Genomic DNA, 24,543 nt, shown 5'->3' with positions numbered 1-24,543 from the left:
AAATCATATTACAAATGGCTAACTGGAAGTAGGAGACAAGTTCACAACTATGAAACCACCTTTTCATTTATAATCTTAAGATCAAATATGAATGACTAAATGAAAAAAAAAAAAAAGAGGAGATATGATGCCATTTGTCACTATGTAGATATATTATTAGCACATTGCTTCAATATAACACAAACTAAATTGAAAAGGGCATTTGGCTAATTCCACAAATTACAAATATATAAATTCCTTCCAAGAGAGGGGGAAGGGGCCATAAAAAGCAGGCCCTATTCATTCGGGATAAATGTTTAAGACAATCCATTGTTCACCTAACACTTGGGATTTAATCAATTGCATATCTAATTAACAATACCTACTCGTCCAGTCACCTCTTTGTTTTGGTCTCTCAGTCTTCGTCTTTTTACTTATTTTGCCCTGACAAATAATTTACTTTTAGGAACACACACATATCGTACAATCATTCGTGTATAGTAACAGGTCAACACTCATGTCTCCTCACGGGACTGATTGTTAATATAATCAGTATAGAATTTCTTACGAGAGATTCTTAATCTCCATACAGTTTGAACGAACAGTTTTTAATTTATTTTTAATTTAGTTTGTACTTTTTAATTTTGGGTTTCAAAAGACTGGAGGAATTCTTAAGAATGGACGCAGAGGCAGATGGATTTGAAGTAATAACTAATCTATATTGAGAAGCAAGAAAACGGAAGAAGCGCGGTTTGTTTTGAAGGGTGAAAATGAGATCAATTGTATCCAGTTCGAGTTCAGATCAGAGTCATGGTAGGAGTCGCAACCATCTTTATCTGAATATCTATGACCTCACCCCTTTGAACAATTACATGTACTGGTTCGGAGTGGGAATTTATCATTCTGGGATTGAAGGTATTACTTCTTTCTGTGTCTCTTTTTCCTATTTTGTTAGCATAGATCCACTTGAGTAGGAATGCATTTTATTATGATCAAAGGGAATAACATGACAGATAAAGAAGAACGCACCCATATATATTGAAACCTATGCATCTATAACATGGTAATAAAGAAAACTGGAGTTAGGTGTTGTATATGAAATGGCAAGGCATATTCAAGGGATGCATGATGCAGAAGCCCCTGCAAAAGGAAAGGGATATAGCAAAGTCGTGTACAGATAGATAGATACATGTACCAATGTTTATCTTGCAAATTTTAAAGATCTAATAAAACCTGACACATATTTTAGTTTACATTTTGCTTTTCCTTAGTGCCATGTGTAGGTTCATGTGTTCGATGCGCCGCTATTGTTTTTCATTGGGTGCCCATTAACGTTATTTTTACTTTGGCTCGGTGTCGGACAGAGACCTATGGGCTTGCCATATTGTGATCTGGGTTTGAGTGTAGCTTTTAGTATGAGATTCTGGATTGCCTGCTAAGACGACGGCTTAATTTTGGGTAGTACATTTGCGAATCTTCCCCAAATATCAATGCTTTATAACCTTACTTTCCCATTTTTGGTTCCCTGTATTTTAATGCTACATAACTGACCCTTCCCAATTTTTAGAAATCCATGTTTCAGTACTGTGTAATCAATTTTGCCCATTTATTGTTCCCCATATATCAGTACTACATAACATCAGTGACCTATTTTTCAATGCTCCATTACCTCACTTATCCATTTAATGTTTATCTTATATCACTACTCCATAAGCTCACTTACCTATATTTCAGAATTTTACGACCTTTTATGACCCTTGGGGATATGGCTGCCTTATTGTAGTGTGACAATTTAAACCCGGGCTAGCCTATTGTTTTTCATTGGGTGTTGGTTATTGTTATTTATGTTTTTGCTCATTCTCGGGGACAGACTGTGGGCTTGTCACAATGTGATCTGGGTTTGGGTGTGAGTGTTGGTATGAGATTATGGATTGCTTGCTTGGGTGATGGTTTGGATTTGGGTAGTACACATGCAAATCTTCCCCATAGGTCAATGCTTCATAACCTCCCTTACCCATTTTTTGTTCCCCATATTTCAATGCTACGTAACCGATTTTACCTGTTTTTTGGAAAACCATATTTTAGTGCTCTATAATCTTACCCATTTATAGTTCCCCATATATCAGTACTACATAAAATTGGTGACCTATATTTCAATGCTCCATTACCTCACTTAACCATTTATTGTTCCCCATATATCAGTACCACATAACATCGGTGACCTATATTTCAATGCTCCATTACCTCACTCACCCATTTATTGTTCTGCACATATTAGTACTACATAACATTGGTGACCTATATTTCGATGCTCCATTACCTCATTCACCCATTTAGTGTTTACTTTATATCAATCCTCCATAAGCTCAGTTGCCTATATTCCAAAAATGTATGACCTCCCAAGACCCTTAGGGAAATGGGTTGCCTCATTGCAGTGTGACAAATTAAACTTGGGTCACTCCCTCATATGAATGAACCACAACCCTTTATACCAATGGGTTTCTATTATTATTGAATTATTTCTGTATTGGTTTTAAACTTTTATGTTCTCTCCATTCTGCACCTCCTATGAATATACCCTACAAATACAATTAGCTTGCATATAACTGATCCACCTTTAAAAGTGGGAGATTGTCTGTCTGTTTGAAATATCAGTACTATCTGTTGTGCTAGATTGGTATGTTTAATCATCACACTATTCTAGCACCATTCTTTGAGCCAACGCCCATTCTTGTAGGGCAAAACCTTTCTATGGCTTCCCAAGAGTGACTACAGGGGCTTTACCCTTTGTTTATGTTATCAGAAGTGAAAAATGTGAAATTTGGCACAATGAGAATGCAACTGAAAATGGGATTTATAAAAGTTGTAGACAATTATATAATTAATTCGTAGTGTTTAATGTTTTTCAAGATGAATTAGCTGAGGTATCTTTTGGGGCCCAACCCACAAAGCATATAAGTTCTTACAAATAACCAGAAAGCCATTAAAAAATCCTCACAAATTATGGAATCAAATTGAGAAATAAAGAAGTCAGGGTACCACAAAGACAAACCTATTTCATCTATTCTTAACATGTGATCTCAAAGTCATTTTTAAAGAGGGTTATTTCATCTTTTTTCCTCTTCGGCTTCTCACTGTAGTCCACACCTCTTTACTGCTTCCTCTAGTGTCGGAAGGAAAATCCTCCTTGTCCACCTCAGTGAAACACTGTGGTTCACAACACAATGGATTATTTGTAGAAGAGATTCAGATAGCTAAAATTCAATGAGATTGGCCTTTTCTAAATCTGCACAACCCATTTTAGACTGTTCTTCAGGCTCGAAGGGGCTGCTCTCTTTGAGATTGTCCAGTCCACAGTGTTCCTACATTTCCTGCAGGAAGCTTCTCTTCCTAAACATTGACATTTTCCTCCACACTCCTGTTCTGTTCAGAGATTGAACTCACTATTGTTTTACTTTATAAAATTGAACTTTCAGGTAAGGCCTCTTTCTGCAATTTATAAAATTTGAATCATATTACAATCCAATGCTCCAACTTGGCTCTCAACTCTCTCACTCTAATCACTCTCATCAGCTTCAAGGTTAGGGTTTCTTTTGCAGTCTTCGTCAAAGCAGCCTTTCTGGTCTTCATCGCCTTCATCATCTCTAACATCACTTCCACCTTTGTGGCCATACCAACAACACCTTGAATTCTTCGTGGTGGCTTCTCTTCCTAGAGTTTGAGGAAATTGCCTCAAATCAGTGATTGATGTACAATCACTCCTTGTAATCGCCTCTTAGTTGACACTCAGTTGTCAAGTTTCTTCTGGATTGCCTCAATTTTGGCAATCTATTCACAAGCATAACTTTTAGGATATTATTAGTGCTCCTTGGTCCAATATGTTCCTTTGCTACTGCTAACTTTGGAAAGTTGCTGCAAAACACTGTAATTGAGTGTAAGCCCGCTAGGCCAAGTAGTAGATTAGAAATCACATTATGCCTTTGTGGTGAACAAAATATTCTATAAATTGAATATGATGTTGATGGATTAGTGTTGAATGTATGTTCCCAACCACGAAGTAAAATCTGCAACTGTGCTGAAATGCAGTTGGATCTGTGGTAACTGTTATGACTGGTATACCAAATACAAACATGCAGACAAATGAACATGTGAAAGGAAATATTTTTGGGTGATGCAAGATTGCTTTTACACCCTAAGATGCTCCTGCACTAGACAGCTAGGGTTGTTTGAACTTTCCAATTGCTAGAGGGAAACCAAGATAGTTTACCTCAGCCTTTGAAATCTAAATTGAGTATTCTTCTATATAGCCTTTAACAGTCATAATTCTTTGCCTCAAGTTGTGTAACTCCAACAACTCTAAATGATAATTTTTGGGAATGACTTATATTTTAGCTTTTTCACCATTCTATCCCATTTTTAAATGCAATATTTACCTCTTTTATTTATTCCTAACTGAGTTTCTTTCCATAAAATGGTAGCGTGACCTTTCAACTTAGCTTTTGCATATTTTACCCTATATGGATCATCTGAATCCTTATACTCAAAGTAGCACATTTTTCTAAAACTACGAGAATATTATGGAACATCTACCCATGTTTTCTCAATGATGCTTGATATAGCTTTCAACGTCCTTCCTTGTCTTCTTGCTTGCTTCCACTTTGCTTGGTAGGGTACTTCTTGTTCTTCATTACTCTCATAATCTCTAGGGTTAGGGTTTCTTCGATGGTCTTCTTCAAAAGCATCCATTTGGAACTTCTTTGCCTTCATCACCTTTGACATCTTTTCCTTCTTTCCAGCCACATTAACAACACCTTGAATTCTTCGTGATGGCATCTCTCCCTTTGGTCTGATGCAAATTACCTCAAGTTGGCAATCGGTCTAAAATCACTCCTTACAGTTCTTAGTCAATGCTCAGTCATCAAGCTTCTTGCAGATTGCCTCAATTTGACAACTTGAACTTGTTCAGAAGCCTAACTTTTAGGATACCAGCTCACTCTCTCCTCAGGTACCACTTGATGCAGTCATGGGTAGAAGATCCAATGAAGGATTGTCCAACCATGTGGCAAAATAAAACAACACAATTACATAGCAGAATCTCAATAAAACAGTAAAAGAACGATATGAACTGTATTGGTTCTTGGTCATAAATGAATAATAATCTACTGCAATGGGCTTCCAACATGCTAGGCTCAGCCATTTGATTATAACATGCAATTTATAGAATTCAAATGATATTACAATACAATGCTCCAATTTGATTCTCTACTTTCTTTCTCAACTAAACTACCTTCAAATAGTTCTAATCAATGTTTAAATAGCAGCCTCACGCCTTAGGAATGATGTCAGTTGGCTGCAAGGTGGTACAAAGCTCAATGCCTACTGAAACGTGTAGTTGGACAAATGTATAGATGAATCTCCCAAATTGAATGTGGTGATAATAGACTGATGAATCTTGATGCGTATCATTAGTACTCCTAGGTCCAATGTACCTTGATATGGGTTCCTTTGTTGCCACAAACTTCGGAAAGTTGTCACAAGCCATGAACTGTGAATTGAGTGTGACCTTGTTAGCCTGCTAGTAAGTCAAAAACCAAATTATGTGTTTATACTTATAGTGAATGATAACTTTTAGAAATTGGATACGATGTTGATGGATCAGTATAGAACATATGTTTCAATTGTGAATTGAAATGTGCAATTGTGGTAGGATCTATGGTAAGTGTTATGATTGGTATACTGATAATAACTTGCAAACAAACAAACAAGTGAAATAAAATATTTTGTGGGCAATGCAAGATTGCTTTTACACCCTGGGATGCTCTTACATCATAAGGGAAAGTTTCCTTTGAAGAGAAGGGGTCCACCTCAGCCAAACATTGCAATTCAAAACAGACTACATTATTGTAGAAGAGTTAGCTAAAAATTTAAGGAGTTTGGCCTCTTCTAAATTTGCACAGCCCATTTTAAACTGTTCCCCATTTTCAAAGGGGTTGCTTTCTTTGAGATCAGCCACCCTTTAATCTCCTAAGTCCTACATTTCCTGTAGGGAGCTTCTTTTCAAACACATTAACATTCTTCTCCATGCTTGCTTCTTTCTTACTCTGTGCTGGACTGTTCTGTACAAAGATTCAACTCGCTATCAATTGCTGGCATGCCTTGCATTTTTTCACCAAGAGGCGTTACTTTAAAATTGTTTTACTTTGTCACAGCAAAAAAGCCAGATTCTCATAATCCAACTGCTGTTTCCACAACTCATTTCCAACTTTTTATACCTATGTCTTGAAGAAGTCCGAGAGAAAAATCAAGTTCTAGTTTTTGTATCTCAAGGGATATCAAGAAGCATTTTCCCAAATTGTTATCAATACTTTTCAAAGTAGTAAGCCTAATATTCTGTCCAGTAGCTTTACACTTAAGTCATGCAATGCATTAGTTTTGGATAGATTGTGGTTAAAGGTAATTATGATGGACATTTTTAGACAACAATTGGTCAAATGTGAGTCAACAATGGTCAAGTGTGAGGCTGTGGCCTCTCTATGTGAAGCTACAACATTACTAATGTTGCAGATTTCTTCTAATTTCAGGGTGCCAACACATCGCCTGACTTGCTGCGATGCTGGCAGACACGTCCATTTCAAAGCCTAAAGGTAGTTTCAACTGATCATCACAAAATAATGTGATGACAGGAATGGGGGGGCACTATATGCAACCATAGCAATGGAATAATGGCCTTGTATGGCACAGGTCTGGGAAAGGATTCTAATAAAGTAGATGAGGTAACTGGAGCTCAAGTTCTTTGTTGCTAGCCTACCCTAGGGAGGCTATCACTATAGAGATATAATTCAGAAGCTAAAAGATTAGGTTGAATTGAACTGGAGGGCAGTGGAGATTAATGACTTATTCTTATACCTTATAGCAGTAATACACCTATTAAGGCGCAACACATACCAAGGAACCTACATCAAGTGGCTGATGCTTTCAAAAAATACAGGAGTTCATATGGCAGCAGGTGGCACTAAAATGGGGAAGATGCCTATATTAGGAACTGTTTCTATACAGACTGTCTTAAATGAGTGCAGACACTTCCTGTTATGCCAATCCTTGACATTCTCATGTTGCATATCGATAAAACTGATAGGAGCATACCAGGAAAAGCTCATCATATTTTAGCACGGTATCAAATTCTAGGAAGGTGAGTTAATTTGTTCAGAGGATCTAAGTTTCTAACAAATGATGAGCAGAGTTTCATAGTTTGCTTAATGCAATCCCATTTGTGTACCTATATGAAATTTAAATTTCTGTTTAATTTTTCCTAGTCATGAATCAAACTGGATAACAGCAAGGATAGATGGAAGAATAATTGGCATCAAAGTCTCAAAGTTGCTACAGCCAGGCGGCATGTTAGATAGTATCTCCATCTTTGAGTTCACTACAATAATTGGTGTGATTGGTGTGACTGCACGGTGTGGCTACTATGGGGTTTCCTTGACTAGTCCTATGTTATCAAGATTTACCATAACACATCTATTAATAAGTTCTTTGCCTGATAAATGCAAGCCGCAGCAAATACTGGCACAGCATGAGAAATCTGTAATTGTGTATTTTATAGGGCCTTTTCCTATAGTCCATACAATTCAAACACTTTTTTGTTTCTTCTGGATGAAAAATAAACAATAAAGTATAGAATTTTGTAATGTCCAGACTGCAATATATGAAGTGAGGTGGAGGTCTTATACCCAGATGCATGGTTGCCTGTTAACAGCTAGATTCTAAAATTTCGATTGTGCAAGATTTGCAAAATGCTGTTCTACAAGATTTTTACTATAGTATGTAAAATTGTATATAAATAAATGTTATAATCTGGGAAATCTGATTTGAAAAATGATGTATTTTTGACATATATATGGATTTCATTCTGCCCATCTGTTAACATAAGTTACCAATCCTGGTACTGGTTCAGGTTCGGGTTTAAGGGTTCAGTTTCCAGAGTCGTTCAAAATATTTTTTGGTGCTTGTTTATTTTGGGTTCTGTTCATTATAAAACATATTAAAATCATAAATATATAATATTTGCAGCCTAAAATCAGAAATATTAGAGGCATCTAGTATTTTTAATGTACAATATTTCTAAGCTTTATACAATAATAATAAGGTTAATGTAATATTATAATATAAAAACAAGTTAATATTGATAACTATTAATAATAATAAAATTTGCAAAATGAGTTGTCTGGCTTTCAGCAAATTCTTTTTGTGCATGTCCTGCAAGCATGGCATTCCAGGAGACCACATGTTACCGAGGCATTTTGTCGAACAATTCATGTGCCTTGCCACACTTAGAATACATATCTGTTAGGAGGGCATTGGCAAGTTCTAATACCTGATGAAATTCCACCATCAATTTTGCTTTGATGGATATACATACCATTGTTTGCACACTTGTGATTGACAAAGACTTGGCAGAGCAAATATTTCTGACTTGACAAAGCAAAAATCCCTTAAATTTCTTAATTTCTTTTCTAATACAAAATTCATAACAAAATGTATTAAATGAGTTTGGTGAGGGTTTGGGGGTAGTGCCCCTAGTAGGATTGAGGAGAACACCTCTTGCAGGGATTTGGGGCAGTGCCCCCAATGGGGTCAAGGGGCATTCCTCTTTTAGTGGTCTGGGGGCAGCGCCCCTTGTGGGGGTTTAGGGGCAGCCACCAAGCCCAAATGAAGGCTTTCACAAACCATACTTTTAAAAAAGCCAAAAAAATAATGTCTTTTGATTGTGAAAATAAAAATATTTCCTTTTTTATCTGCATCTGCTGCATTTCTTAAAAAGTCTTGAAGCTTCATCAAGAAAACCATTTTATGTATATCCTGCAATCAGTGTACTCCATGATACCACATTTTTTTGAGGCATTTTGTCAAACAGTTCACATACCTCGTGTGTGTTTCCAACTACAATATCTAATTTTAAAACTCCTTTCCATTATGATTTGATAGATGGCCATTCCATGATCCAAGACTCTTATGTTGGGATAGGCTGGAGTATGCTGCAAAAGTTAATTGATTGGTTTAGACACATGTTCATTGCATTTGATAAAATAGTATCGATCCTCATGAGGATACCTATGTTTTCTGTTAGCTGCAAATAAGGCATTCCATGAGAAGACATGTCATTCTTTTATCTGCAAAAAAGTCTAAAAATAGCAAGAATGAATGATGAATTAATTGCCGAAATAGAAAAACAGAAAAATTAGAAAAAAGTGTCAGGTTTGTCGTGGTGAGAGTGGAAAGAGGCAGAATTTGGGACAGGTTGGCCTACGCTTGCCCCAGACAAACCCACAGACCTTTTGTGGAACCTGTTGTGACCTTTTCCACACATTGCCCCATTGCAAATGGGGACCCTCTCTTTTCCTGCTTTCTAGGGTTTTGTTAGTGTCCTGTGACCTTTTGCTGCAGTTTCACCAAGCCTTGTCTAGTTCAGAGCATTTCAGGGCCTGACGATTGAAAGTTAGTTTTTGCAAGTTATGTGATTCCGAAGTGTGAACACCACCTGAGTGCTTAGAGAGGCCAAAGGACGAAGATCGCAATTGATTTGGACGAATTTGGACAACTTTCTATTTTTAGAAAGTTTGCTTTTTTTGCTTTTTCCTATTTTTTAGGAAGTTTTCGTTTTTGGCATTTTCAGCCCGATCCCCGGTATGGCTATTTTTAGAAAGTTTTTCCTATTTTTTAGGGATGTCTGCTTTTTGCTTTTTCGGGATGCAAACCTAGGGTTTACACTTGTACCATTTACCAGCTTCGATCGGAACTCGAAAATTCCAAGTTTTGACCTAAAAAAGCTAAATCCCTAGATTTTAGGCTTTTTGCTTTTTCGGGATGCAAACCTAGGGTTTACACTTGTACCACTGACTAGCTTCGACCGGAATTCGAAAATTTCAAGTTTTGACCTAAAAAAGCTAAATCCCTAGATTTTAGGCTTTTTGCTTTTTCGGGATGCAAACCTAGGGTTTACACTTGTACCATTGACCAGCTTCGACCGGAACTCGAAAATTCCAAGTTTTGACCTAAAAAAGCTAAATCCCTAGATTTTAGGCTTTTTACTTTTTCGGGATGCAAACCTAGGGTTTACACTTGTACCACTAACCAACTTCGATCGGAACTCGAAAATTCCAAGTTTTGACCTAAAAAAGCTAAATCCCTCGATTTTAGGCTTTTTGGCTTTTTCGGGATGCAAACCTAGGGTTTACACTTGTACCACTGACCAACTTCGACCGGAACTCGAAAATTCCAAGTTTTGACCTAAAAAAGTTAAATCCCAGATTTTAGGTTTTTTTTCTTTTCCGGGATGCAAACCTAGGGTTTACGCTTGTACCATTGACTTGCTTCGACCGCGATCCAAAATTTTCAAGTTTTGACCCAAAAAGCTAAGTTCCTATATTTTAGGGGGTCATGGCACCTTCAAAGGATAATCAGCTCGAAAAATCATCCTGATCCTCAAATGTCCTGAAATTTGGCTAAGTTTGGAATGTCATCCTGATCTTGAAATTTGACTAAGTCTGGAAAATTGGAGAACCCTCCAAAAACTAGATTTTGCATTATTAGTCCTAGAGGCCCAAAACCACTCTCAAACATCCTGACAATATATATGAAATATAACTTAAAGTATACTTATACTTAAATGTTATATTTCATATATAGTCCGCCCTCTTGAGAGCCTCCAAAAGTCCACCTTGAAGAGCAAAGGTCTAGAAGTCCGCCCATGTTGGAGATGTCTAAAAGTCCACCATGTTGGGGACACCACCAAAGTTCGCCCAAGATGAGACACCACCAAAGTCCGCCCAAGGTGGAAAGCGCCTCAAAGTCCGCCCAAGGTGGAGAGCGCCTCAAAGTCTGCCCAGGCATGTGGGAGCACTCTTCAAAGTCTGCCCAAGCATGTGGAGAGCGCCTCAAAGTCCACCCAAGGTGGGAGCACTCTTTAAAGTCCGCCCAAGCATGCCAAGTGATGGAGAAGCCTTGTCCAAAGTCCGCCCAAGAAGAGAGGTCATGTGGGAGCTAACTTCAAAGTCTGCCATGCCTTAGGAGAGTCATGAGGAGGGACCTTCAAAGTCCGCCCCATGCCTTAGTCAAATTTACACCTTGATGGAGGCCATGAAGGAACACTCACCAAAGTCTGCCCAAGAAGAGAGGTCATGTGGGAGCTAACTTCAAAGTCCGCCCCATGCCTTAGTCAAATTTACACCTTGATGGAGGCCATGAAGGAACACTCACCAAAGTCCGCCAAGGCTAGAGAGGTCATGGGGGAGCTAACACCAAAGTTCGCCCAAGGTGGAGAGCCCTCCAAAGTCCGCCCAAGGGGAGGTTGCTTGAAGTCCACTTAGGGGATGGGTTTGAAGTCCGCCAAGGTAGGAGCCTAGCCTAAAGTCCGCCAAGGTTGGGAGGCTAAGGAGGAGGAGTGATAGAAGTCCGCCCAAGTTGGAGCTGCCACCAAAGTCCGCCCAAGATGGAGGTCATGTAGGAGCTCTCTCCCAAGTCCGCCAAAGTAAGAGAGCAAGGTAGGAGGTGCCAAGTTTAAAGTCCGCCAAGGGTAAAGAGAGCTATGAGGAGGGACCTTTAAAGTCCGCCCCATGCCTTAGCCAAAATTCCGCCTTGATGGAGAGCCATGAGGAGAGACCTTCAAAGTCGGCCCCATGCCTTAGCCAAAATTTCACCATGTAGGAGCAAAGGCTAAAGTCCGCCCCATGCCTTAGCCAAAAATTTTGCCTTGAAAAGAGCCATGAGGAAAGGTCTCCAAAGTCGACCATACCTTGGAGAAGATGGAGATGAATTTCAAAAGTCCACCTACGCATTGAAAGTCAAACAAAATCAACAAGATGCCAGTGATGTCACAAAATCCACTGAGATTTCAAAATTAAATCCAAAATGAAGAAAATCTCTAAGGATTATTAAAAATCCTCGAAATAAATCCAAAATAGAAAGTTTTCAAAAGGAGAATATTTGGAAGATCGATAAGGATTTCGAACTTAAATCCAAACTGGAAAGTTTTTTTTAAAGAGAATATTGGAAGATGAATAAATATTTCGAACTTATAGCCAAATTGGAAACTTTTGGAAGATATTTGGAAACATGACAACACTTTCCAAAAGAATGAAGTTAAAATTGGAAACATGATTTGGAAGATTTTAAGGGCTTCTGATTAATTACAAATACTTCGTTGTAAACTTCATTTCTACACCAAGAAGTTTGAAAATATTAAGGAGAGCATAGTAAAATACTTTCAGTTTGGAGTTCATTTGGAGAAAGTTTTGGATATTGCTGGAAGTTGGATAAACTTTTTTGACAAAAGTTTCACAGATTTTTGGAGAAAGACAACCAGTATAAGGACGAATTATTGAATCTCTCCTGAATTTTTGAGTATTTTTGAAGGTGAAATTAAATTCATGATGCAGATTTATGTATTTTCTGAGTTTATCCAGAGTTTGAGAAATGATTTTTAGTGAATTTGTTCGAATTTCTAAGGGAGGAAAATCATTTTTTTGGCTAAGTATAAGAAATTTTCGGAGTTATAACACTTGGTGTTGGATTGTGATCACAGTTATCTTGAAGGTTGGAGAATTTACATGTGAAAATCCCATTCTCATGGCTAAGTATGAAAATGAAGCGAAATTTTCCAAACACTTAGCCGTTCACAGCCTCGATTTTCTTTAATCCAAGATAGATTTCTAACCATTTTTTCTTTGGTTTTACAGGTTGCAGGAGGAAATAGAAGCGGAATCATCATAAAGATCGCAGTTGGAGTTTCAAGCCAAACGAAAGATTGAGGACAAGTTCACAGGCAAGGTTCATCCGAGCGTGAAGATAGCCAAAATTTGGCTAAGTATGGGAAATGTTTCACAAAGAAAATTCCAATTTCCTCAATCATGATGAAGGCATGTTAGGGTATCGAGAAGGAGGACATGATCACAGCAAATGCCTGAATAGCTTGATCCCATCATTTCATATTTGCAAGGGGTTACCCAGAGCTTTTTAACCCTCCTCCCACGCAACATAAATTGGCAGTTGAAGGCAAGATCGTCACAGAAAACACAAATGGAGTTTCGAGCCAAATTCAGAATTGAAGACAGGACCATGAGCAAGGTTCGTTCGAGTATAGAGAGGGCCAAAATTTGGCTAAGTATGAGAAAAACTTCACGAGGGGATTTGTTCTCCAAATTCGAGGCACTTGAAAGAATCTCAAGGCATCAAGAAAGAAAAGTTCTCAGACTTGGTGAAAATATGGAAAAGTTAGATAAACTTCCAACTTCTTGAAGAATTTCATCTCCTGAAGGAATTAAAAAAAAAAAGAGACAAGCTCCCAAGCAGAATCAAATGGCGACAAGAAGGAATCAAATTTCCATACTTAGACGATTTCTTGACAAATTGGAGAATTCAAGAAAGACATCCAACATGTTGAGGTGGCGCCTCGTCATTTTCCAACCAATCAGATCGCTCCAAGTTAGCATGTCCAGGTTCGATGAACCTGACTTATCCAGAAGCTTGTAGAAGGGCACACTTCACAATGCAACAACCTTCTATTTTCATTGATGGTTCATATTTAGCAAGAAGGACAAGTGTCCCAAATGTAATTGGTCGAGGGTAGTTAGTTTTGGGAAACCCTAGTTAGGGTTTATAGCTTTCAATCTGGGCCCTTGATCACTGTTTGATCTCGGCCGTTCATTTATTCTTGAAAACTATATAAGGCTACCTCCTCTCATTTGAAAAGGGTGAGGTTTTTGATGTATTGTTGCTTAAGGTCATTTCCAGATAATATATTGCATGTGCGCTGCTTTGTAATCTCTATTATTTAAACGATTTGCTTGGTTTCAATTTCCTCAACACTTAGAAATAATTTAGATTTGCTTTCATTGTTGTTAATTTGAATGAAGGATTTGATAAGTATCAATTGATGGTGTATTTCCGCTCATACTTTTGGTAAATGGATGATTTCCATTCTACCGTGCAAAGTTAGTCTGAGCCCATCCCCTGTGCATCCTAACATCTCGATCATAAGCACAACCCATTGAAGATTGCACCAGCCTTGTGTAGTTGTCCCTAGTGTGGCGAAGCAAGGTTTGGTTTCTCGAAAGCACCCAGTTGATACCGTCTCCAGAATTCGTAGGATTAGATTAGCCTTCCTGAACCCTATCTCTTTTTCCCTTTCTTTTGAAAGTCTAAATCCCAGAAAATTCCCCCCCAAAAAAAAAAGAAAAAAAAAAGAAGAGCCTAAAATTGCTAAATCCATCTAAGTCCAGCAGTTCAAGATACTTGTCAAACGTAAGTCCCCCTTGAAATTTCAGCATACACTACCCAAGAAGCTATTCCACGAAAGTCGCTTGTTTGCACATATAGACCTTGGAATCAGTAGTGATTTTTCAGGAGAGGATAGAATACCTTCGGGTATCCTATCCTAATGTTTGGTAGATGATAAAACAGACACCAACAAAACCCTAGCTGGATCCCCTGTTGAGCTAAACCTGGATCTGCGTCTGGACCAGATCAGACCCAAACCAGCTGCAAGGGGCCAAACTGGTAACACAGATGTTAACCTTTAAATAATAACTATTTAATATAAAGAAGTTTGGAAAATTTCAAACTTCTTAACCGAATACTTGCAGCCAAGCTCTAAATGAATGTGGAGGGCTCGAAGTTTTGTGTATATTGTATTATTATTAAATTAGAATTTTGTTCCCTTTCCGACCAATTTAGTTTACAAGAGGCATGCTTCTTGTATATCATTAATGAAAAACTTTTTTAATTGAACTTGATGTAATGTTTTTTACATCTTTAAATGGCTGTAAATAAAGCTTGTTCAACTGCAATGAAGTTTAATTAATATTGGTCATGCTAAACGGATTGATTTTCATATCATGAACGATCCCTTATTATAAATGCATTATTATGTAACACAATACCTTCATTTGGTTCTAAAATTCAAGAACATTATTATCTGACACATTACTTTCATTTGGCTCTAGAGTCTAAAATTCAAGAAGCGTGTTAGTAAAGTATTAGTCTGTTTATTAGTCTGCTATAGACATTATTTTGCAAAAGCTAACAATGATTAGATAGATCCACTTCATTAATGGCATCCTTGATCTTCCTCCATCATTATACAATTGTAGTCATTTTCTGTTCCATCAACTATCCACTATGTTTTTGAGTTCTTGTAAATCAATTATAATTATTTATAGATGATATAGACAAACTGGTTTTTGGCATCATAATGCCTTCTAATATATAGAGATTCTTTTGGACAATTAATCATGTTTTGGATTTCTTTTAGTTCCTTATTTTTATCCATTGGAAATATAAGTGTGTAGTATAATTGTTAAATTGCCTATTAGTATACTAATAGTGATGTTTGCCATGATGAACAGCTTATGGTGTGGAATATGCCTTTGGAGCACATGATTATCCTACAAGTGGAGTATTTGAGGTTGAACCCAAGAGTTGTCCAGGCTTTCTTTTCCGGCGCTCAATTTCATTGGGCACCACTGATATGTCCTCTTCTGAATTTCGACAATTCATAGAACATATGGCAGGAAGTTACAATGGTGATTCCTATCATCTTATTGCAAAGAATTGTAATCATTTTACAAATGATGTCTGCATGCGGCTGACAGCGAAGTGTATACCTGGGTGGGTGAACCGACTTGCAAGAATAGGTATGCTACTCAAAGCATTGTAATTCATTGAATTTTTATTTTATTGTTTGGATATGCCAAGATGTAATTTGTATGCATAAGATATGGAATCTACTAAGTAAACCTCTAAATAGAAAAAGATCAAAGGTCTTTCATTTAGCTAGTGTTTTCAAAATGTATCAAATATTATGATGTTTTATCGGCATTTGATTGTGTAGTTTTCAGTCAATCTTTATTGGCCCATATTTCATGAGTATGGTTCACAAGAACCCCTATCTCAAGAGCATACTTAGCATTCATTGACTCAAATTTATGTTGTTGATTCAAACATCTGAATAGAAAAAGATAGGAGGCCTTCTACATTTAGGTGGTGCTTTCACAGTGTATCAAATTATATTATGTTTTCATGGGATTCAAATGTGTAGTTTTTAGTCAATCTTTATCAACCTATATTTCATGAGTCTCAGAACCGATTGACTCAAAACTATTCAGTTGAATTCTGATTAAACATTATATAATACGAGGCCTTTCTTAGTGTACATTGAAAAGTAATTAAGGAAGGTATTAAGTGGGCAACAGCTGGGCAATATGTGTAGATGATAATGAATGCAGTAACACAAATGAAAGATAATGTGAAAGGCAATAAGTAAGCCAATAAAAGAGAGTCTAGTTTATCCAATAATGTATATAAGCCTTGATGCAATATGTTGACCAATGTAAATGACAAATATGTAAGATTAGAGGAAATAGAGATGCCTACATGTAGGAAACTTGTTGGTGCAATGATCTCCCCCTTGACTAGAGCTTCTGTGTTGGAAGGAATAGTTAGCCTAGCAAATCATGTGGGTCTTTGTTCCCAGGGTGGTGGTCTTTATCTGCAGTAGATTTTCAACTCAAGTTTTCATGTCGTGTGCTATTGATTTTCTTTAGTTTGGAGTTGTCTTTGTCTATAGGTTTGCTGCAAGTCAAAGGGGTAGAGATGATTTGTCTCTTCCTTTTCAGAAAATAGCCTAAGAATCATCAGGTCATAACTTAAAATGAAGACATCATCTGCCACGGCTAGTGAAAAAACAACAGAATCTGTGTCTAGACAGAGACGGACAATGAAGCACAAGGGGTCTAAGGATAATGGAAGTTTATACCTATAAAATAAAAACTTTTTAACATTTATTATTTCGGTTATATGATATATCTATGAACTTAACCATAAACTTTAAGTTTTTTCTTTCTTGACATTTATATTCTTGTTTTTGAGTATGTAAATTTAAAAAAGAGGAAAAAAAATTACCTAGTCAAATCCAGAAATATTGCTAAAGCTTATATTATGGACTGTGGAAATTACATGTTTTTAATTTATATTCTTATGCTTTGAGTTTCTTTTGTAAATATAATGTTCATGATGTTTGCAAGTGGATTAGATTTACAGGAATTAGGAAGTATAACAAAGAAAATGCTTCTTGAGGACATCGTCAGATTCAGATGTATCCAAAATTTGGGATTTTATCATGAACATGATGTTCACAGATGTCTAAGTTTGAGATGAACTAGTTAAAAAACCAAAGGTATACTAAGGGCAACTAAATCATCACAGTAGCTCTAGTTTAGCCCACCCCAATCTTGCAATCTATGAATGATGGTAAATCCAAAGTGTCAACTGGTTTCTTGACAAAAGAAATGTTAGTAGAACATTTTTAGTGTATACATAGGAAAGATTGTATAAATAGATGATACGGGCATCACTTTCTTTAGTTTTTTGAATTTGTGGAGTATGACTTATGGAAACGCTCCTTTTAATTAGGTTAAGATTTGTACTTGTGCTGGTGCAAGGTAAGGAAGAAAGGAGAAGTTCCACAAATGTTGTTGGATACATGGAATGATAATTTCAAGGAATTTGTTAATGGGTAAAGGTTCTTTCTTGTGAATGCAGTCAACTGGTTCATTTTGGATGTCTTAAAACTATTAAGCAGAAATAAACCCATGAGAACCCAAAGTCAAATGCTATGTGATTTCTCATTCTTGTAGGATAGATTTCTTCTGTCGTTTATTCAACTTTAGCTAGTTCAGATTAGGCACTAAACACTTAGTTTTTATTTTTGCTGAGCTATTCTGGATAAGTGCTGTTAGCTTTCTTATAGGGAATAGCTGAATTTATTATTGACTGCGAAAATTTTATTTCTAAAACTAGTAAATTTTTTTAAAATTTATTAATTGTATGTAGTTCTTGGCCATCTGTTACTATCGGTGCATTTGTAAGACTGTATGGAGGCAAATTAGGTATCATAACACAGTACTTTGAATTTAGTGGAAACTTCTACGACTGTATTAGTCTCTGACCTCAAGTTATCTATGGCACAAATGGGCCAATCCTCTTCCCGGTAAAAGATTATCTTGCTGTATTATTTTTTGCATTCATTCCTTACCTCCTTTTTCATATGTTTTTTCTGGGTTCCTGTGCATATGTTCACAACATACTCTAACTGTGATTTGAAAAATATAACTAGTTTATTTGCTTGGAAATTCTTGTATTTTTCCAAAAAAGCCAAATTCAAGATTACATTCATTATTGCCTTTAATTTTGAAGGTAATGAAGTGAGATTGGCATCAGCTGCAAAAATGAGCTTTCTGATATCTTTTTGGTCCATCAGATTTACCTATAAGCATATTCAAGATTTTCATTTACTATCCATTTGAACGTGGATCTGGAAATGATCTAGATATATGCTACGTTAGAATTTGAAAGAATTCAAAGCTCTTCCACTTCTATTGCATCTATGCAATAAAGTTGGTATTAGCTTTAAGTTTTTGTTAGTTGCAGCCTTTATTTATTCTTTTTGATGTAAATATTACTTTTCAGCAAAACTAATGTCAAACTTGAGATGCACATTTTAAAAGCTGGATATGGTTTCTGTGCATAGGGAAAGCAGTTTCAGAGAAGATATCAAAAATCAGAAGGTCTAAAATTGTATCTGAGGCCTTAACTAAAGGCTCTAGTGTTCTTGTATCAATAAAAAATGAGGCCCAACAGCTAACCATAACTTAGTGATCCAAGTTTTCCTAAAAGTCAGAGTCTGAAAGTAAGCCTGTCGTCATGTTGCTTAGTTTTATGGGTATAATTCAAAACTAAAATAATCATCAGATAAGAAAAACATACACAGCTCCTCCAGAAGCATTCTTGTAAATGCTAACTTGCCATGCAGCCTCTGGGGATAGACGATGGCCTCTTTTTCCTATCAGTGGTGTAGGAATTGGGAATTCAAAATCTGGTGTTGTACTCTATAACCAAATTCAAATCTTAAAATACATTTCTGGATTTGTTAAAATCGCTGATTAACATTCTGAAGGGTTTCCAATCTGGCATATAGTCTGTCATGAAAAAGCCATGGATCTGGAAAACTAAACGTTAACTTGGAGGCCATCAATATTACTGAACTCATACATTGAGAAATTCTAATTCTTAAAAAGGTTAATCTTGTGATTGGAATTTTCAGGAGTAAGGGAAGTAGGAGAGCTGAGTCAACTGGAAGCTAGCAATCACCATTGGAAAGGGCTCCCAGCAAGCATAGATTCTTCAAGTTGTATTGTCTCTTCCTGGAAAATGCCCATTTGAGGGGCAAAGAGAAAGTATCTGATTGACATAAGGAAACGTTGGTCTACAATCCCAGAAATTTGGAGTGGAGAGAGTGCATTGAAATATCAAGGCTGAACCAATGGCTCTAAACCACAAACTCTTAAATGCATTTTTGTGTCTTCATGTGTGGAGATGCTTATAGAAGACCATATGATAAAATTTATGGAGGGCACATTGTGTGGAAACAATATCCAATAAAGAACTCCAGTAGGCAGATAGCGTTGGGCCAGAACCCTCAAAGATCATCTTTCGGAAAGGCTAACATCATTTAACATGCAGTGATACAAGTTGTGCAACAAGAGGCACTAAGAGCATGCAGGTCACTTCTTTGATGAGGAGCAAGAAAGCAAGTGTGATGGATGCTGTACCGGCGAGATCTTAAAGTTGCTCTTAAAGGCATCCAGTGTCCCATTTTCAAATTTTATCTTATCTTTTGGAGGTTTCTCATCACCCGTGAACCTATCTTTCTCATCTTCTTGGGGTTTTTCTTCTGCTACAAATTTTTCAGAAAGTGCATGGACCAGCTTACCCAAAGATGTGTGAATTCTTGCTTTGGGCAATGGTTTCTTGGGATGGAATCACCTTTTCCGTGTTGCTTTTTGATGCAGTAACTGATAACTCTCCTGGCAAGGCTGTCTTCATTGTCCTTTGACATCTTTTCACCAGTTGATTCCATTTTCTTGTTGACATCCTTGGATCGCAAGGTAGTAATTCACCATCCTTGATATATCCTTTTACTGTCATATGAACCAAACCACAACTCCACAATACTCAAAAAGGTTATGTTAAAATAAGCTTTGGTACACAGCTTTTGTTCTATTTGAAATCATAGTGGCATTCAATTTACATGGCATGGCAAAAGTGTAAATGGAACTCAATTACCCAGGTTTAATAAAGGAAAACGTCCGTAAAAGCTTGGGAGCTGAATTACTAAATACTTGTGCAAATGTAGAGAAAAAACCAATTTTGCTATTTCATGTCAAATATAATATGTAGAGATTATTTTTGACATAATAGTAAATACCTTCTAAAAATGCTAACCATAAATTTATCTATAGGATTAAATGAACTATTTTTTTCACTGTAGATCGTTAATGTTAAAATTTTACTGGTCCTAAACTAGTAGGACATTTTGTTGTCGAGTATGGCCTACCATTTTAGAGGCAGCCCTGTTTTTTTAACTAAACTCTTTTTAGGATATAATTTAAAAGAAAACCCCTCATTACAGTTTAAAATTTAAGTTGTATTTAAATATCCTCATGCTAAAAATAATTGTTCAGTCTACCTATGCTTTGTATTTTTCTGCTTCTAACTTTGCATAAATAAGGTGCATATAACATATTATTGGAATCGTTTTTAAAAAACTAGGGAAAACCTGGGGAAGTGGCACAGCAAATATGGCGGATTGTGATTACTCTAGGTTTATTGTTAGTGGATTGATTGTAAAAGAAAACATGTACAATATTTTAAATATTAAGCAACAATGTGATACAAGCACAAGATTTTGACATGCTCAAATTTTTATCTTGGACACCTCAAGGTGGGGAAAACCAGCTGTAAGTGGCAATGATGTAGATTCCTTAGTTTCCTTACACTCGAAGATTAGACACAAAGAGAATGAATATAGCATCACTTACTGTTGTTTGCTTCTGCAATCATTCTCTGCTTTGTGATTCCTTTTACAATCAATTCCACATTCCAGTAGTTCAGTATTCTCATGTATAGTCATACCTCCAATTGTCAACCTGTCCTCTTATAATGCTGAGGACTAATTAGGAGTGCCTTTTTTTGCATGGAAGGATTCTCAGATGTTCTAGAAATGAATAGACATAGCTTTCTGTTGTTACTTGTCCGTATGAATTCTTAGGTAAATTGCTGATTTGTGTAGATCTATGGTTACACTCCCATTCCAGTATCTTTGCAATCACTGCCTGTGTTAAGTGTCAGTTTTGTCAGCAACAATTATTCTATTGCTTGATCAAGTGATCTGCATCCATTTCTGTGAAAATTGATAGTTTCAAATTTGCTGCATACTAATAACTGGCGGGTTTGCCACCATACAAGAAATACTCCATTTAGAGCCATGTTGCATACTATAGATCCATCAGTTTACAGGAATTGCAGATTAATACCGAAAAGCACGTGGAGTCACAAACATGGCAGAGGTGATTTTAGTCAAAATGTAAAATTAGTTCTTTATACAGTGGCATTGATTTCGGGAGAATTTTGAAGCTGTGAGGATAGATCTCTGAAGTGTCCAGTGATCTGCTAATTATGCAGGGCATTATCGTGTCTTTGAATGGTTAGCAGGCATTGTTATGAAAATCTTTTTGGATTCTAGTTTCCCGGAGTTGCATAAATTAAATGTTCGTGCACAGTGACTCCTTGCAAGTCTTGGTACCTTCATGAATTGCAGACTCTGCATTTAAGGACTTTTGCACGAAGCAATGCATTTGATGCTTCTTATGAATTGTGTAAAACAGTGAGATTCTAAGAGCAAAGAATTTCATTGGTAACATGCTGAAAGTGTTTCTAAGAAGTAAGATCTAAAATTGTTAGTAGATGGTTTTCTGGATATTCTGATTGCTTGTTCTCTGTGGATGGATTGCTGATGTACTTTGTGTTTTCATACCGAGGAAGAGTTCTAACATGCAAAAGAACTTCTTGCCTTGTTTAACAGTGAGAAAGGTAAATTCTGTCATGGAACAAAACTTCTTTATCTGATTTTACTCGTTAAATTAATTATTACAATAATAAGTTAACTGTAAGTGATTGGAATTAACTACACAAACTATTTGGTATTTCTTCCTCACAGCTTGTGCCTTAGATTCCATACAGAGATTCTCTACAGACTCTGGAACTCACACATACATCTTTTCTAGTATATACTGTCAAAGCAAACGAGTGATCATTTGTGAACTCCAAATAATCTGGTCTGGCATTTTTGTGAAGACTTCTATTTAGTATTTGATACTTGGCCACAATGAATCCACTATCTTGGATTACTATCTGATTGCGACAATGGATATGGCATAGTGCTATTAATAAGCCTGGTCTAGACTGTTTCTTAATTTTATCTTTGTAGTCTTTACTGACTTGCTTCTGAATCCTAGCCTCCACAAATCTTGTATGGATCAAATATTTTGATCTTCTGTTTCACATTCTAATACCTTAAATTGAAGGTTTGCTTTCCATGATTTGTCTATGCAAGACTGACCCTGAAAACTGACAGTTTTGATAGATTTTACATCCATTGTGGTAGGGTAAATCATGCAGTTTCTGGTATCATACATGAAAATGAATAAAGAGATTGTATATCCATTTAGTTGCTCTTGAGCTAGTACAGTGAAGATGAAAATCTTGGTGTTTGACAAATGTTGAACATGCAGATTGGTAAAGATTTCCAGTAAGGGAAATGATAATTTTTCCTTAAAATTTAAAACTTTCTCTTCAGCAGAACTAAGTTGCCTGTTTCTTGTTGAGGGATGCTTGTTTATTCATGTACTAGTTATTTCCTTTGTTACCAAATTCAGGAATTTAATCTAATACCTGTGCTTAATCGTATTAATTTCAGGCTCGTTCTGCAACTGTTTGCTTCCAGAAAGTATTCAGGTTACAGCTGTACAGCATATACCAGATTATCAAGAGCTTTCGGATCAAGGCATTTCAGGTGAGTAAGATGAATTTAAAATTGATATCTTCAATAAAGAAAAAACATTCAGTTGTTTTGGCTATAGAGCAAATTTGTAATTCCCCACATCAAATTTGCCAATGCAGAAGACGAGTCAGAGAGCCGGTCTACTCAGGGTTTTGTAGAGAGTGATGGAGAGCAAGATCATCAATTGTTAATTTCCAACACTGCAGAGGGTCTTTCATTCACGAATCATATCAAGGAAGTGTTGTAAATTATATGTGGCTTTATGATTCACTATGGAAGACTGTAAATTTCATTGTTTGATAATATTTCTCTATACAACCTGCTTGATTTTTTCCATGTTGACATCAAAGAATGTAAATTATTAAATTATGGAGCCCTATTTACATTAGAGCTTTTTAATTGGGGTCAAGATAAACAGTGATTTATCTTCTTACATGTTTTTGACAATGTGATTATTTGTTCTAAGAATTTTTAATCAAGTTGAGCTTTCTTTGTGGTTGTACCTTAAGTTCCAATAGATAGCTTTCCTAGTTTGTCACCTTATCTCACAGCAAATGACTTACGAAATTGTGTAAGTTGAAATTTGCCATATGGACAACTTGAAACAAAAGTGCACCTACAGAGTAGCGTAGATACCATATCATATTTTTGAAGTGAATCTTACCCATTCCTTACATGAATGTCTGCCAATTTTGTTTGCATATTGTGGAGTGAGTGGATGAGTAGTATAAGATTTTGGGTTTTTATAAAATCTTTTGTGTCTTTTGTTGACAATGATTCATTTGCTTGTGCAGATGTTCTCTTTGAAGTTCTTTTTTCCCAATATTTGGTGCCCTCGTAAATGATTTGATCCACTACCATTATTACTTAAAAGTTTTCTTCCGAGGTTATATGGGTTTTTGCTTTTCCCCATTTAATTTCACCATGAATCCTTCTCTTCCTCTATCTTTTGTAAATACGATCTTTCAATTTCACTGTTTGTTTGCATAATATTTTGTGCAGATCTCAGCTATGCAATCTTCTGCTTAACCTGTGAAATGAGCAGCAAAATGTAAACACAAGAAGCTCACTGAAATAACTTGGATACAAGAACTTAAGAAAGTTGAATGCCATTCAATAAGCATTATGAAAGACAAGACAAAATGATTATTATTGTATGTCTCTTTATTTTTGTGGAGTACTTTATACATTTGATGGATGACGAGTTAGATAAAAATTTAAATATATATATTTTTGGTTAATTACATATTTAAATAGTTTATAATTAAGAAAAAATAATAATTTAAAAATTACATTTGTTTTTGGTAACTTTCTTTCGAATATATCCATTAAATTGAGATATTAAAAGTTGTTTCTTTGTAGCCAAATTGATTGAAACTTATTTCTATAATTCCTTATCATTGTTTTGATTAAAGACAAGTTGGTTTTCATGGGGACATAAACCTAGTTACAAAAGATAAAACAGCTTGAAACCAACACAAGAAGTTCTAGATGGGACAAAAACAAAATAATTCCAATTAAGTTGCCAAACTATAACAAATGCACATGCAAATGCAATCAAGTTGCCAGGCACAAAACAAACGCAAGGATCCAACCTCAATTATGTT

The 24,543-nt window shown here is 36.2% G+C and overlaps 1 protein-coding gene across 1 annotated transcript; it reads left to right on the top strand.

Annotated features, from left to right (window-relative positions):
• The first annotated feature begins 331 nt into the window (after positions 1–331).
• Positions 332–23,438, top strand: LOC131064224 (deSI-like protein At4g17486). Its single transcript, XM_057998306.2, has 4 exons — positions 332–894; positions 15,384–15,671; positions 22,853–22,948; positions 23,056–23,438. The coding sequence occupies exons 1-4, from the start codon at positions 750–752 to the stop codon at positions 23,181–23,183; spliced, it is 657 nt and encodes a 218-aa protein (XP_057854289.1). The 5' UTR covers positions 332–749; the 3' UTR covers positions 23,184–23,438.
• The last annotated feature ends 1,105 nt before the right edge of the window (positions 23,439–24,543 follow it).

Source organism: Cryptomeria japonica, chromosome 6, assembly GCF_030272615.1.
Source record: "Cryptomeria japonica chromosome 6, Sugi_1.0, whole genome shotgun sequence".
Taxonomy (NCBI): domain Eukaryota; kingdom Viridiplantae; phylum Streptophyta; class Pinopsida; order Cupressales; family Cupressaceae; genus Cryptomeria; species Cryptomeria japonica.
Note: the sequence above shows the minus strand (reverse complement) of the source record. Positions and strands in the feature narration are given on the sequence as shown.

Bases quoted from the DNA above. Each gene is read 5' to 3' on its own strand.
- LOC131064224 (XM_057998306.2), top strand. From the start codon at position 750: ATGAGATCAATTGTATCCAGTTCGAGTTCAGATCAGAGTCATGGTAGG. The intron at 895-15,383 runs GTATTACTTCTT...CATGATGAACAG, and splicing joins TTATCATTCTGGGATTGAAG to CTTATGGTGTGGAATATGCC. The intron at 22,949-23,055 runs GTGAGTAAGATG...TTGCCAATGCAG, and splicing joins TTCGGATCAAGGCATTTCAG to AAGACGAGTCAGAGAGCCGG.